At 42.7% G+C, this 16,442-nt stretch overlaps 1 protein-coding gene and 2 long non-coding RNA genes across 5 annotated transcripts; 2 read left to right on the top strand and 1 right to left on the bottom strand.

Moving 5' to 3' along the window:
• The first annotated feature begins 54 nt into the window (after nt 1-54).
• On the top strand, nt 55-1,983 carry LOC135567236 (uncharacterized). 2 transcript variants are annotated; one of them, XR_010462304.1, is made up of 4 exons: nt 55-228; nt 600-651; nt 744-865; nt 1,161-1,983. It is a non-coding gene; the product is annotated as an uncharacterized LOC135567236 (long non-coding RNA). The 2 variants fall into 2 exon arrangements; XR_010462305.1 differs by lacking the exon at nt 600-651.
• LOC135567235 (uncharacterized) lies at nt 759-9,198 on the bottom strand. Of its 2 annotated transcripts, XR_010462303.1 has the most exons (6): nt 9,117-9,198; nt 8,394-8,498; nt 8,147-8,266; nt 6,407-6,455; nt 5,923-6,254; nt 759-846 (listed from the first exon to the last, which is right to left on the bottom strand). It is a non-coding gene; the product is annotated as an uncharacterized LOC135567235 (long non-coding RNA). The 2 variants fall into 2 exon arrangements; XR_010462302.1 differs by lacking the exon at nt 9,117-9,198 and having other exon boundaries at nt 8,394-9,076.
• On the top strand, nt 3,893-5,003 carry LOC135567233 (golgin subfamily A member 6-like protein 22). Its single transcript, XM_065014657.1, has one exon. It carries the CDS (start codon nt 3,923-3,925, stop codon nt 4,955-4,957), a length of 1,035 nt encoding a protein of 344 aa, XP_064870729.1. The 5' UTR covers nt 3,893-3,922; the 3' UTR covers nt 4,958-5,003.
• Nucleotides 9,199-16,442: the final 7,244 nt, after the last annotated feature.

The following is a 16,442-nucleotide window of genomic DNA, read 5'->3' on the forward strand; positions in this document are numbered from 1 at the left end:
CGAAATAAAAGTCAAGTGAAAATAGTTATAAATGTCTTTATCGATTATGAGTAGCTAAACATTATCGACCTTTGGACACTGGTGCGCAGGAGAACCCCAAGCTGTCAATCAAGCAGGCGCGGTGAACGGATTATGACGCAACAATACAGCTCCAGAACAGAGAAAGTTCATGCCAAAGTTATTATTCGGTTCCACACTAAAACTGAGGTTTGACACGTGTGATTTGAGGTGAGTCAAATATTTACAAAACATTAACCATCCGCTTCGTTATTTCTGTTGCTATCAATCACTCCATCTGTATCTACTCTTCTGTCTGTCGGACTATCTGAATTGTCTGTGTGCTGTCTAGCCAGCATATGCCAGAAAGGTTCTTTCACATAGGCTCATATTCACAAAGTCTCATAGAAGGAGTGCTGATCAATAATCAGTTTGGTCTTTTAAATGAAACTGAATACGTTTTGATGGACAGGAGGAGACCTGATCCTAGATCAGCACTCCTACCCTGAAACACTTTGTGAACACAATCCAGGTGTACTGTGATTATGAAGTTGTGATGAGGTATTATTATATTAGTTGTGCTGATGCATGATGGGTTGTAGGCTAGAGCTTGAGGACTCAACTCTGAAGACTGTTTCTGAATTCACTGACCTGGTGAGTAAATGTTGTGTACAATGGCACCATCTAGTGACAGAAACATAGAAACACACATTGTTGCTGAACGAAAGCATCTCTTTATTTTCCAGAAATAAAACTTGTAGACCTTTCCTGCAGTCTCTGAGGAGATGGACAGCTCTTCTTCTTCTGGACGATCTCCGTCTCCTACTGGGACTGTCTTCTTACCCCCTCCTATCATATGGAACAGTCTGTAAGTCATTCAACACATAACCTAGCTCTGGTCCAGGGCATTATGTGCGGCTTGCTGAAGGAAGGCTCAGTGTCTGCAAGCTGTACGTAACGCCCTGGACCAGAGCTACACATTACCCACCTCTGGCCATCATGGACAGTCAACTCATCACATTCACGTATTGTAAGTCACAGTTGTGTGATTTGTGTTATTAAAGACAGTTAAATTGAGCAGAAGTTGAATTATTATTTTAATATTGTAGTAAATTGTCTGAGTTCACTTCCTAAATAATGTGTTGACATTCCTTTGCTCCCAGCTACAAGCAGGCAGAGATGGAGGTTCACTTCCCGAGAGAAGAGAAGAAGACCTATACAGAGAAGGAAGCCCACATGCTTGAGTTGATGGGGAAGGATCGAACGATCCGAAATCAGAAGAAGGAGATGGACAGACTTCAAGTGTGCCTCTGGGAGGAGGAAAAGAAGAAGAGGAATGGTGGAACGGAGAAGGACAAGATCATTGAACAATTACAGTCTGAGACAGACCATCTCCGAGCCCTTTTAAAAGATGAAAGGAGGAGAAGAAGAGTAGAAAGGGGTATAATGAAAGAGTGGAAGGCTGAGATCCTGAGACTGAGGGAGGCAGAGAGCCAGAGGGAGGCAGAGAGCCAGAGGGAGGCAGAGAGCCAGAGGGAGGCAGAGAGCCAGAGGGAGGCAGAGAGCCAGAGAGAGGCAGAGAGCCAGAGAGAGGCAGAGAGACAGAGAGAAGCAGAGAGACAGAGAGAAATAGAGAGACAGAGAGAAGCAGAGAGACAGAGGGAGGCAGAGAGAGAGAGGGAAGCAGAGAGACAGAGGGAGGCAGAGAGACAGAGGGAGGCAGAGAGACAGAGAGAAGCAGAGAGAGCCACAGAAGCAATGGAGTACCAGAGAAAACTGCAGGAGATCCACAGACTCAAACAACTGCTGGATCTACTGATGGTGGACCTACAACTGGCCCACGTAAGACATGTCATTGTTATTATTAAAAGGCAGTGTATATTTACCCAGCTGAAAATGAATAGTGGCTGACAGCGGTATGCTAACCCAATGTTAACTTTTATTCCTTTCCTTAACCCTTACCTTAACCTCACTGAAACTATACCTAACCTTACCTTAACCCAACCCTAGGTCCTGAACCTAACCTTCATTTATCTCAACCCCTATGCCTTTCTTCTGCCGGTTGAATATCCACTTCCTTATTAACGTCATTACTGTTGTTGTTGTTGATAACTGTATCTGTGCAGGTTGTAAATAGTTGCATTAGTGAAGCATCATTTGTAGGAGTCATTTCTACAAGCATAAACATCAGAGGCCACATTGTTGTAACATCACACAAATTGTAACAGGAATTTCTCAAACCCCTAACTGAATGGGCAAGAAGGTTGTGTGTTTGTATTTGTACACATTTTGGACATAATTGATTCCATAAAATGTCTCATAATTTTTTCAAACAATGTCAATACATTAATTGACAATGAATTGTCCAGATGAATTGATCAACATGACCCTGCTATTGATGTTGTCCAGTGTTTGATTCAATTACCTAGCTCTAGGTTGTATTTCTGTGTATCATTCTCTGCAAATCCTTTGAAAGTATGTCTTGGTAATAGATTATCACTAATTTTACCTTTTAAAATGAAGCAAGAGATTGAGAGATTGAGGCTATGGCAGAAAGTCATGGAGGATCAGCGACCAAGACTGGCCTGGAACAACAAACCTATTGAAACAGGAAGAGAGAGGGAAAGAGAGAGAGAAAGGGAGATGGAAAGTGAGAGAAAAGCAAAATTGGAAAGACAAGAAATGAAGAAGAAAGTGGAACAGGCAGAAGAAACGATAAAAGCGTTAGAACGAGAGATTGAGAGATTGAAAGAGATTGAGAAGGAAATCATATTGGAAAGAGAAAGAGACATGCGTATTGCAGAGAATGAGAAAGTCAAACTGGTTAACGAAAAGGTAAAAGAGTTAGAGAGAGAGGTTGAGAGACTGGAAGAAGATATGACAACAAAAGAGATTCAATACAAAATCAAATTTGAAAGAGCGAAAGAAGCGTTTAGAAGACAGAATGAGAGAGTGAAACAGGTTAACCAAAATGTACTGGTGTTAGACAGAGAGGTTGTGAGAATGAAAGAAGAGATTAGATTGAAAGACGAGACTGAACCAGAGAGAACATTTGATAGAGACAGAGAGAGAGAAAATGATTGGAGACGAAGTGAAGAGGAGATGAAAAATAGAGTGGAGAGAGAGATGGAGATTGCCCTCATCAATGACAAAAAGACGTCTGAATTGGAGGAAGTCTTCAAGAAAATCAAGGAACAGCAGATAGAATTAGAAAATATGGAAACAGACAAATATAAATGGAAACAGAACCAAATGGACATGGAGGAGAAGATGGAGGGTGAGCACAACAAACAGAAAGAGGTAGAAAGAAAGAGAATGGAGAAAATACCAAAACAGAGACAAGAAGAAGATGAGAAGAAGAAGGAGATGGAGAGAGAAGAAGAAGAGGAGAGACGCAAACAGAAGCACATAGAGATGGAAGAGGAAGAAAGAGAGAGGGAGAAAGAGAGACAGAGAGAGATCAAAAGGAAGAGAATGGAGAAGAGACAGAAAATTATGGAAAGAGAAGAAGAGAGACAGAGAGAGATTGAAAAGAGATTGAAGAACAAAGATGTAAACAGAAGCAAATAGAGATGGAAGAGGTAGAACGAGAGAGGGAGAAAGAGAGACAGAGAGAGATCAAAAGGAAGAGAATGGAGAAGAGACAGAAAATTATGGAAAGAGAAGAAGAGAGACAGAGAGAGATTGAAAGAGAGATTGAAGAAGAAAGATGTAAACAGAAGCAAATAGAGATGGAAGAGCTAGAACGAGAAAGGGAGAAAGAGAGACAGAGAGAGATCAAAAGGAAGAGAATGGAGAAAAGAGACAGAAAATCAAAGAAAAGAGAATGGAAAGAGAAGAAAAGAGGCAGAGAGAGATTGAAAGAGAGCACGAAGAAGAAAGAGAGAGGGAGAAAGAGAGACAGAGAGAGATCAAAAGAAAGATAATGGAAAAGAGACAAAAACATATCGGAGGAGAAGAAGAGAGACAGAAAGAGATTGAAAGAGAGAATGAAGAACAACTATTTAAACAGAAGCAAATAGAGATGGAAGAGGAAGAACGAGAAGAAGAGAGACAGAGAGCGATCGAAGAGAAAGAGAGACAGAGAGAGATGGGAGAGAAAGAAAGACGACAACAACAAGAGGAGAGAAAGATAATGTTTGAGAGAGATCAAGAAGAAGAAAATATATGGAAACAGAAGCAAATTGACATGGAGAAGGAGGGAAGAGAGGGGGAGAACAAGAGACAGAGAGAGATAGAAGAGATACACAGACGACAACAACAAGAGGAGAGACAGAATCAAAAGGAGAAGGAGAAAGAAAGGGAGAAAGACAATGAGAATCAGAGAGAGATGGAATTAAAAGATCAGCAACAGAAAGAGATGGAGAAAGAAAAGATGATTATGAGAGAAAGGGAGGAAGCAGGAAGAAGAAAGGAGGGGCAGAAAAATATTTTTGGGGAAATTGAGGGACAGAATGAACTGGAGATAGAACAGGAGAGAGAGATGGAAGAAAAGCAGGAAGTGATTAAGGAAGCAGAGGAAGAGTACAGGGAAAGAGAAGAGAGAGGAAAGGAAGTAAGCATGAAGAAACATGTAGTAGTTAATGTTAAAGCAAAAGCACGGGAAGTCTTCAATAGGCGTAAAGAGAGGAGGTTAGAAGTGTTGAAGGGGGAACGAGAACACATAGAAAGAGGACAACAAATCAGGAGGGAGAAGGAGGAAAGACGGCTGGAGATGGAAAGAAAACAGGAGAGGGCAAGACAACAAGAGGAGCAGGATAGAAAACAAGAGATTGAAATTGCTAGACAGAAAGAAATGTTGAGACTAAGAGAGGAGGAGAGGCAGAGAGAGGAGGAGAGAGAGGAGCAGAGAAAGAAAGCCATTAAATGCCATTTATCTTTAATCAGAGAGAGAGAAAATATAATAGAGGCAAAAAAAAAGAAAGGAGATGGTGGAAGAGGAAAGAAGGGAGATCCTTGAGTACAAGAGGGGTGAGTTAGAGGAGGAGGAGAAGGAAGATGACAAGGAGGACATTCTCCACCTGATAAAAGTATCAGAAGGAGAGCTGTGGGCTGGGTGAATAAAACATGGGAGAAGAGGAACCTCAGAAAGATAGAGAGAACGTATCAGAGAGAGGCTGAGGAGGGCCATAAGATCGTCCACATAGGTAAGACCTGTTTTCCCTCTACTTATGACATCATCCTCTTTAGTCTCCTCTACACACATAAGTTCCACACCAGTCATCATGTTGCATCATTGTTTCAATATAAAACTACTGTCCAAAGAATATGTTAGCTGACATGGCTCATTGAGTGACTGACTGACATAACAAGAAAAATACTGCTGATAACAACCACGTTTTTAAATGGTACCTTGTGTCATCTACTAGTCTAACTCTCAAGACTAAGTAAAGAACCAGAAAGAGTTCCTAAAAACACACACAAAAACGTGTTTTGGGGGGATCCGGGGCTACTAGTGGCCATGGGGCCCTAAGCGATCACATATGCCCTGGCACTATACAAAGAATAGGTGCCATTCTGGACTCATGTTCAACTTAGGGCCAGGACAATTCGGGATGGGAATTATTGCACTTTATTGACACATTCCATGCCTTGCTCAACTGAAAAGAGTAAAGAATCATTGAGATCCAATTGTGTTTTCTATTCTTCATTCCCTGTGTCCATTACATTTAAGTTGATACCAGATCCACTAAGTTGAATGTAAACTCTACTTCTTCTCCTCCCAGCCATCCCTGGACACACAAGGCTAACATCCACCATGACCCGGGCAGAGAGAGAGAGGGAGAAGAGGAAGGAGCTGCTGAAGGCTGAGGAGAGAAGGAAGAAGATGGAGGATTTCAACAAGCAGTGGAGAGAGCGGTCCCTGCTTAAAAACACACGCATCAACAACTGAAGGAGGAGAGGGAGAGGATGAAGGAAAACTACCTGGATCAGATGAATCTGGAGGCTGATGCTCAAATCAACACCCGGTGTCTAACCACCCAACACAGCCACGATTACAACCACGGTCAGGAGTTGCCCTGGTGGGCCACAGGCCAACAAGTAAGCCAAGAGCCCACTGGATCTGCTGATGGCCACCAGGAAAGGCCAAGGAGGCAACAGGCATGGGCAGACAACCAGGAGGGGAGTTCAGAGAACCAGCAGGAGGGGCCAGAGAACCATCAGGGGGGGCCAGACAGCCAGCAGCTAGAAGCTCCAGAAGAGGCTGAAACATCAGAGCCAATCTCCAACACAAAGACAAAGAAAAAGCCAAGCATCTGGAAGAAAATTAGGATGGGGTAAAGAATGTTTAAACATCTATTCATGTTTTACACTGTTAATATACATGTCATCACTTTAAAAAGTGACATTATCCAAATGTGTGGGTTTAGTGTACATGCAACACACATGTAAATATATAGATACTTACCTGTCTCTGTGATGTCTTACAGCATTCCTGACGTGCTGTCTGCCTAGAGCTGGAACTCAATGAAGCCACAGTTCCACTGGAGGTTACGTTGGTAATTAAAAGTGTCGCCCAATAATTCCTCCTCCTCTTTAAGTCATCGAGCCACATTTCCTCCTCAAAACATTATAGTCTCCTCAAGCCAGCAAGTATCCTCTTTATCAGGCAACAAACCATCGAAGGTCAGTGACCCTCCTCCCAAGAACAGAGACTCTCATCTGTATCCTAGTTAAATTAATCTCTGCTTACCACCTCTACAGTCCTAGAAAATATCCCAAAAATGGAAATGGTTTCAACAGAAGTCCTCCCCTCAGACCAGTGGCTCCACAGACCAGAGTTTCTCATCTTTATTCAAGTTGAATGCAACTCTGATCATTTCCACCACCTCTCCTGTTAAGGAGGTGCTGAAAAGGAGGTCTGGGAGGAGGTCTGCAGGTAGCCTGGACCGGACCGGTAGCAGCTAAGTTGCTGGCTCCATCCCCGGGCAGAGCTGCTCAAGTCAGGCCAGTGATGTTTGATGATGTCATCTTTGTTAGCAAAGTTTTATTCTTTAATAAAATCATTTAGTAAAAAAGCAATATTGTTGTTACGGTGTGGATTGTTTTGTTATTTATTAGAATTGAAACATGCAGTAGTCATGGTAGATGTTAGACTTTCAATGAGACACCTAACATTCCATCAGTTTGATACAATGTCTGACATGTTATATTAGAGAGGAGTCCTCTATACACATCTATTTTAGACCATAGGAGAAATATCAGATTGAAATAGCTTCTCTAAGAGTCTGAGGAGAGAGCAACAGTAGACGCATCGTTAGCTCTCCCACCTCCAGTTCAGTACTCGGGTCATTCCACCAATTGAGTACCTTTTGGGGAGTGTAACTTTATATTTCACCTAATTCTAATATTCTGTCATAAAGAGCACATGTTCAACTTAATAAAACACATGTTTTCCCATCTCAACAGTAACAAATACATACTATAGCAAGTGCCTATTAAGGGCCAAATAAAGTGACAGGGTTGACTGTAACAGAGTTGACTATTTCATCTAGAATCAACCATAGATCCCCATGTGACAGGGGGAATGGAATGCAAGCTTACCAAACACATGTAAATAGTTTAAACATTTCTAGACTGTCTATCTATAGGTAACAGGGTTGGTGTGTTATAATTCACCCACCCAGTGGTGATTGCAGCATGTACATCTTGGTGGGGAAAACAAATGTGGTTTCTACTGACACTTGAGATGTACAAACTATGGCACAAGGGGACAACGAGTGGACTATAGGATATCGGTAATTTAGATTAAGACAATGAGAGACCTAGGATGAACGTCGTCAATATAACTATGTGTTCAGCACTTTTGAAATGTGCAGCGACAGAATTTTGAACATGGGCCATTCTTACAGTATTCTCCCTGTACACAAGTCATAACTGCATATAAGCAGACAATGAAAGCTCTTACAATATTTGATGATTACATTTCTCTAAAACAGGCTATAGTCTACATGTGCACCACCAAGTCAGAGCAGTAGGCTAAGTTATGAGAGGGGAAAGGGACAACATTATTAGGGTGAGGCACATGGGCTACTAACAGCTTACTACACAACATACACTTAGTATTACTTTCTTATCTACAGTATACACATCTCCCTGGCATATTACATCATTTATAGAGCAGCAGTCAATACATTGTTGGACTCACCTTGTTGTGTTGTGCTCACTTGAACAGGAAGGTGTAGCGGCGGTTTGGCATCAAAGTCTGTCATTCTCTGGATTTATGGTTCTTTCAAGACAACTGGATAAGGCAGTTAACCTACTGTTCCTAGGTAGTTGTTGTAAATAAGAATTAGTTCTTAACTGACTGAACTAGTTAAATAAATAAAAAACAAATAAATGTAATATTCTAAATCAGCTGATGATAGTGAATAAGTTAAACCCCTTGTTTTTACCATTCGGTGTCATTCACTTTTTGGAGGTGAAATGTAGCTAAAAATGTGCCATCCTCTGTTCAGAGGGTTAAGGAACCGTCTTAAAACTGCATCGCATACAATTGCCTGTAAATGGAAAATATCAATACCTTCTCAACGACATGACATAGAGATCTCAAACAAATTTGACACTGATAAGAGACCTCTTTTCTGGAATGCAATTAGTTACATTTTATTTTACTTCTCTAAAATCTACAAAATGTAAAATAAATCACTTTACATAAAAGTACTTCAAAAAAACATCAATATCTTCCCCTCCATATAACTTTCATGAATACAATCAACTGATATTGGTTCAGGGACGTCATGCCTCCAATCAACAGTAATTTGTGTTGTATTTGTTGACTTTGGATACTTTTTTACAAACGTTAATTAAATTTGCATGAATAATACTTTAAAATGTCAATAGATTCCACCCCATGTGACATTGATGAGTTAAACTAACTGTGATTGGTTCAGGGACCTCATCCCTCCAATCAATATCAATTGCTTTTGTATTTCTAGACTTTGGTGATATTCTACCAACTTAAATTGACTTTACAGTAAAGATACTTTCTTAAAACGTCAATAGCTTCCACCCCATATTACTTTAATGAATACGAACAACTATCATTGGTTCAGGAACCACATCCCACTAATAAACTTACTTTCAATTTTTATTAAATTAATTTGAATTGACTTTACCTGAAAAATGCTTCCCTAAAACTTCAGATATTGGTTCACAGACCTCTTCCCTCCAATCCATGGTAATTACGTTTGGACTTTGGACATTACAAATTAAGTCAAATTGAAAACATTATTGGTGTTGTTGAATTAGGTTTTCATAATAGCAAGCTAGGACCGATGGTTTGGTTATCTAAACTAGCAAGTATGTTTGTTTGGTTACCAAGGCAACTACTGTAGCTATCTAGTAAACTTGCTAGCTACTTCAATGGATGTTGAACACATTTCTACCGGCAAATGTGTTAAATTATAGCCATGGTATAAAAGGGATAATCAACTCAGGGCTTTATGGTTCTCTGGAAAATAATGCAAGTCCATGGAAGGTCAGTTCCACAGTGTTCATTATTTACCATAGAACTCATAGTCCCTCGTTGATTATCCCTTACATCACTTTATGAGCTGGATTTGCCTTTCTTTGCAACAGTGGAAGCTGCTGAGGAGAAGACGGCTCATAATAATGGTTGGAAATGAGTCAATGGAGTGGTATCAACCACATCCAAGATGTGGTTTCCATGTGTTTGATACCACTCAATTGATTTAATTCCAAACATTATTATGAGTTGTCTTCCCCTCAGCAGCCTCCACTGCTTTGCAGTTTTCAGTTGTTAGCATTTAGCTAACAGCGTCTATGTGAATTTGTTATCAGTTTGTGCTACTTTGTTAGCATTCTGGTAATAGAGGGCAATAGGTTTTTCTTGTGTTGTTAGCACCCACTCATGTGCTATGCCGGTAATACTGTAAATCCCGGTATGAGAGAAGGATGGTATGATAATATGAACATCTGGATACCGCCCAACCCTTATCACCACAACTACCTACCACACCTACCTACCAAAACTGCCACACCTACTTATCCCAACTACCACATCTACTTACCACAACTACCACGCCTACGTACCACATCTATCAAACCTACCTACCACAACTACCACACCTACGTGCCACATCTACCAAACCTACCTACCACTCCTACCTACCACTACTACCACACCTGCCTACCACAACTACCACTCAATGTACCACAACTACCCCACCTATCTACCAAAACTACCATACCCACCTACCACAACCACTACACCAACCTACCACAACTACCACATCGACCATCACCACAACTATCACATCTACAGTCACCACAACTAAAACCTACCATCAACAAACCTACCTAACAGAACTACCATATATACCTACCACAACTACCTACCACAACTACCACACTTACCTACCACAACTACCACCACTACCACACTTACCTAGCACAACTACCACACTTACCTCGCACAACTACCTACTATAACTACCACATCTACCTACCACAACTTCCACACCTACCTACTACAACTACCACACATACCTATCACAACTACCACATCTACGTACCACAACTACCATACCTACATAGCACATCTACCAAACCTACCTACCACAACTACCACGCATATGTACCACATCTACCAAACCTACCTACTACAACTACCACACCTACAAACCACAACTACCACACCTACTTACTACAACTACCACACCTACCTACCACAACTACCACACCTAACTACCACAACTACCACCCAATGTACAACAAACCCCACCTACCTACCAAAACTACCATGCCTACCTACCACAACTACTACACTAACCTACCACAACTACTACATCGACCATCACCACAACTACCACATCTACCATCACCACAACTAAAACACCTACCATCAACAAACCACAACTACCAAAACCTACCTTCAACACACCTACCATCACCACACCTACCATACCTACCATCATCACACTTACAATCACTACATTTACCACACCTACCATCACCACACCTAACATAGCTACCATCACACACCTACCTTCCTACCATCATTACACCTACCATCCCTACGATCACCACACCTGCCAACACCACACCTACCACACCTACCATCATCACACTTACAATCACTACATTTACCACACCTACCATCACCACACCTAACAAAGCTACCATCACACACCTACCATCACCCACCTACCACACCTACCATCACCACACCTACCATCACCCCACCTACCACATCTACCATATAATCACATCTACCATAACCACACCTACCATACCTACCTTCAACACACCTACCATCACCACACCTACCATGCCTACCATCATCACACTTACAATCACTACATTTACCACACCTACCATCACCACACCTAAAATAGCTACCATCACCACACCTACCATCACCACACCTAACATACCTACCATCACACACCTACCATCCCTACCATCACCACATCTACCAAACCTACCATCCCCACACCTACCATACCTAACTTCACCACACCTACTATCCCTACCATCACCACACCTGCCATAACCACACCTTCCATCACCACACCTACCATCACCACACCTGCCATCACCACACCTGCCATCACCCACACCTGCCATCACCACACCTGCCATCACCACACCTACCATCACCACACCTACCTTCACACACCTACCATCACCACACCTGCCATCACCACACCTACCATCACGACACCTACCATCACACCTGCCATCACCACACCTACCATCACCACACCTGCCATCACCACACCTACCTTCACCACACCTACCATCACCACACCTGCCATCACCACACCTACCATCACGACACCTACCATCACACCTGCCATCACCACACCTACCATCACCACACCTGCCATCACCACACCTACCATCACCACACCTACCATCACCACACCTGCCATCACCACACCTGAGTAGAGTACCACATCACTGCCATCACCACACCTGAGTAGAGTACCACATCACTGCCATCACCACACCTGAGTAGAGTACCACATCACTGCCATCACCACACCTACCATCACCACACCTACCATCACCACACCTGCCATCACCACACCTACCATCACCACACCTGCCATCACCACACCTGAGTAGAGTACCACATCACTGCCATCACCACACCTGGGTAGAGTACCACATCACTGCCATCACCACACCTGGGTAGAGTACCACATCACTGCCATCACCAGACCTGGGTAGAGTACCACATCACTGCCATCACCACACCTGGGTAGAGTACCACATCACTGCCATCACCAGACCTGGGTAGAGTACCACATCACTGCTTGCCTTTCTTTACACAGCAGCTTTAATGGGAAATACAACATTGACCAATAAAGTGTTCTGTTGACTTTTTGACTTTTAAAAGATTAAATACATCACTGTCTTTTGTTTTTGTTGTCTGAAAGTCATGCCAGTATAGTCTTGGAGTGCAGAGTGTTTTGTAGTCTGTGAAAGCCATGCCAGTATAGTCTTGGAGTGCAGAGTGTTTTGTAGTCTGTGAAAGTCATGCCAGTATAGTCTTGGAGTGCAGAGTGTTTTGTAGTCTGTGAAAGTCATGCCAGTATAGTCTTGGAGTGCAGAGTGTTTTTGTAGTCTGTGAAAGCCATGCCAGTATAGTCTTGGAGTGCAAAGTGTTTTGGTAGTCTGTGAAAGTCATGCCAGTATAGTCTTGGAGTGCAGAGTGTTTTTGTAGTCTGTGAAAGCCATGCCAGTATAGTCTTGGAGTGCAGAGTGTTTTTGTAGTCTGTGAAAGCCATGCCAGTATAGTCTTGGAGTGCAGAGTGTTTTTGTTGTCTGTGAAAGTAATGCCAGTAAGTGAGCATGACTTGAGTAAGTCTTGAGTAAGTCTAAAAGTGTTTGGTTTAAAATATACTTAAGTATCAAACGTAAATGTACAAGTATAAATAATTTCAAATTCCTCTTATTAAGCAAAGCAGATGGACACATTTTCTACCTTTTAAAATTGTATTTACAGATAGCCACACTCAGACATCATTTACAAACGAAGTGTCTGTGTTTAGTGAGTCCGCCAGATCAGAGGCAGTAGGGATGACCAGGGATGTTCTCTTGATAAGTGTGTGAATTTGAATGAGGAGGACTTTCATGACATGATATCTTTCTCTCTCTCTCTCTCTCTCTCTCTCTCTCTCTCTCTCTCTCACACTCTCTCACTCTCTCTCTCACACTCTCGCCTGCCAGGCGTTCAACTCACTGTCAAACAAACTTTTCATCGTTCTTCTGCCTGTGTCCTTCATTATTTACATTTGCAGTTTTTCTCTGTTTGCTCAGGCACCATCTTTGAAACTATAGGCTATTTTGGCAAAACTCTACACTCTAACCACAAAACCTTACACCAAAACAGCTAAATGTTATACATCTCTTGCAAAAACAAACAATTCTTTCAAAACTCTTCAAACTCTTAATTTGTTTTGTTTTGTTACGTCAATACAGTAGACACAAACCATTGTTTGAGTAAACCTCTTCCTCTTCCTTCTCCTTGTCCTCCTCTAGTTCTCACCCCTCTTTACTCTCTGTCCCATATTGGCCTCCATTGTTGTCCAAACCGAATGTTTACCTGTGGCCTATATATAGTGCTGAAGCTCTGATTTGTAAGTGAACTCATTATCTGAAAGTGTTTTCACGTGTCAATGTGGAAAGGCAAATGGCAAAAGAGTGTAGCAATGTAAAAACCAATGTTTACAGTTTTGCTAGAAGTGTGTTATTAAATTGCAAACTGAGTGTAAAGCAGAGTTGTGCATTCAGTTTGGCACACTTGGTAAATGCATTGGCTACACGTGTTAATGGTTTCAGATATAGTGCTTCAAGAATCACTGTCAGTGTTTAACCAGGGCTAAGGGTCCCGCTAGTGGGACAACTTCCGGGGGAATATGGAGGCGCGCAATTCAAATAATTAATCATAAATATCATGGATTTTAAACATTTATGTACATATAAGTGTCTTATATCGGCTGAAAGCTTAAATTCTTGTTAATCTAACTGCACTGTCCGATTTACAGTAGCAATTACAGTGAAAACATGCCATGTGATTGTTTGAGGACAACGCCCCACATCAGAATATTCTTCCACCGGCCCAGGTTACATACATTCACATGGCTGCGCCCTCAGAGCATGCGCAGACCAGCTGGCTGGTGTGTTTACGGACATATTCAATCAATTCCTATCCCAGTCTGCTGTTCCCACATGCTTCAAGAGGGCCACCATTGTTCCTGTTCCCAAGAAAGCTAAGGTAACTGAGCTAAATTACTACCGCCCTGTAGCACTCACTTCCGTCATCATGAAGTGCTTTGAGAGACTAGTCAAGGACCATATCACCTCCACCCTACCTGACACCCTAGACCCACTCCAATTTGCTTACCGCCCAAATAGGTCCACAGACGATGCAATCTCAACCACACTGCACACTGCCCTAACCCACCTGGACAAGAGGAATACCTATGTGAGAATGCTGTTCATCGACTACAGCTCGGCATTCAACACCATAGTACCCTCCAAACTCTTCATCAAGCTCGAGTCCCTGGGTCTCGACCCCGCCCTGTGCAACTGGGTACTGGACTTCCTGACGGGCCGCCCCCAGGTGGTGAGGGTAGGTAACAACATCTTCACCCCGCTGATCCTCAACACTGGGGCCCCACAAGGGTGCGTTCTGAGCCCTCTCCTGTACTCCCTGTTCACCCACGATTGCGTGGCCACGCACGCCTCCAACTCAATCATCAAGTTTGCGGACGACACTACAGTGGTAGGCTTGATTACCAACAACGACGACATGGCCTACAGGGAGAAGGTGAGGGCCCTCGGAGTGTGGTGTCAGGAAAATAACCTCACACTCAACGTCAACAAAACTAAGGAGATGATCGTGGACTTCAGGAAACAGCAGAGGGAGCACCCCCCTATCCACATCGATGGGACAGTAGTGGAGAGGGTAGTAAGTTTTAAGTTCCTCGGCGTACACATCACAGACAAACTGAATTGGTCCACCCACACAGACAGCATCGTGAAGAAGGCGCAGCAGCGCCTCTTCAACCTCAGGAGGCTGAAGAAATTTGCCTTGTCGCCAAAAACACTCACAAACTTCTACAGATGCACAATCGAGAGCATCCTGTCGGGCTGTATCACCGCCTGGTACGGCAACTGCTCCGCCCACAACCGTAAGGCTCTCCAGAGGGTAGTGACGTCTGCACAACGCATCACCAGGGGCAAACTACCTGCCCTCCAGGACACCTACACCACCTGATGTCACAGGAAGGCCATAAAGATCATCAAGGACAACAACCACCCGAGCCACTGCCTGTTCACCACACTATCATCCAGAAGGCGAGGTCAGTACAGGTGCATCAAAGCTGGGACCGAGAGACTGAAAAACAGCTTCTATCTCAAGGACATCAGACTGTTAAACAGCCACCACTAACATTGAGTGGCTGCTGCCAACACACTGACTCAACTCCAGCCACTAATAATGGGAATTGATGGAAATTGATGTAAAATAGATCACTAGCCACTTTAAACAATGCTACTTAATATAATGTTTACATACCCTACATTATTCATCTCATATGTATATGCATATACTGTACTCTATCATCTACTGCATCTTTATGTAATACATGTATCACTAGCCACTTTAAACTATGCCACTTTGTTTACATACCCTACATTACTCATCTCATATGTATATACTGTACTCAATACCATCTACTGTATCTTGCCTATGCCGTTCTGTACCATCAATCATTCATATATCTTTATGTACATATTCTTCATCCCTTTAAACTTGTGTGTATAAGTTAGTAGTTTTGGAATTGTTAGGTTAGATTACTCGTTGGTTATTACTGCATTGTCGGAACTAGAAGCACAAGCATTTCGCTACACTCACATTAACATCTGCTAACCATGTATATGTGACAAATAAATTGGATTTGATTTGATTTGAATTAGTGCTCCCGCTCACCTGATATACCATGCCAGGCGTTTATAATACTGATGTTAATTGGAGACGGAAGGGGTTAAGGTGTGGTCTTTACTCCCAAATTTCACTTCAATATAACTTCCAAATGAAGAGAGACAATGAGACATAAAATAATCTGGAGGAAAAAATGCAATTTTATGGACAACGGTGGATGGTTCTTAAAATAACCTTGGTGTTATGGGGCTCTTGAAAGAGCTGTTTCACTCCACTGCATACTGCCATGGGACTTCACCTGCTGGCGATGAGAAGTAGGTGGTCAGCTTCTCCCTCACCTGGAGTGCCTGTCTGGGCGTTGTTGGCACCTGCCCTGGTCACATCAGGAAGGTGACCATTTGGCGTGCCCATCTCCATCCGGAGCGGCTCCTGGAATGACCTCCGCAGGTAGTTGTGGAGAACACATGTGGCGTGCAGATGGGGAGGTCCCGGTCTTCAGCCCCAGGTAGTGATGCAGATGGGG

Source organism: Oncorhynchus nerka, unplaced genomic scaffold (genome assembly GCF_034236695.1).
Source record: "Oncorhynchus nerka isolate Pitt River unplaced genomic scaffold, Oner_Uvic_2.0 unplaced_scaffold_2324, whole genome shotgun sequence".
Taxonomy (NCBI): Eukaryota; Metazoa; Chordata; class Actinopteri; order Salmoniformes; family Salmonidae; genus Oncorhynchus; species Oncorhynchus nerka.

Coding starts and splice junctions, on each gene's coding strand:
- LOC135567233 (XM_065014657.1), top strand. CDS start 3,923: ATGGAAAAGAGACAAAAACATATCGGAGGAGAAGAAGAGAGACAGAAA.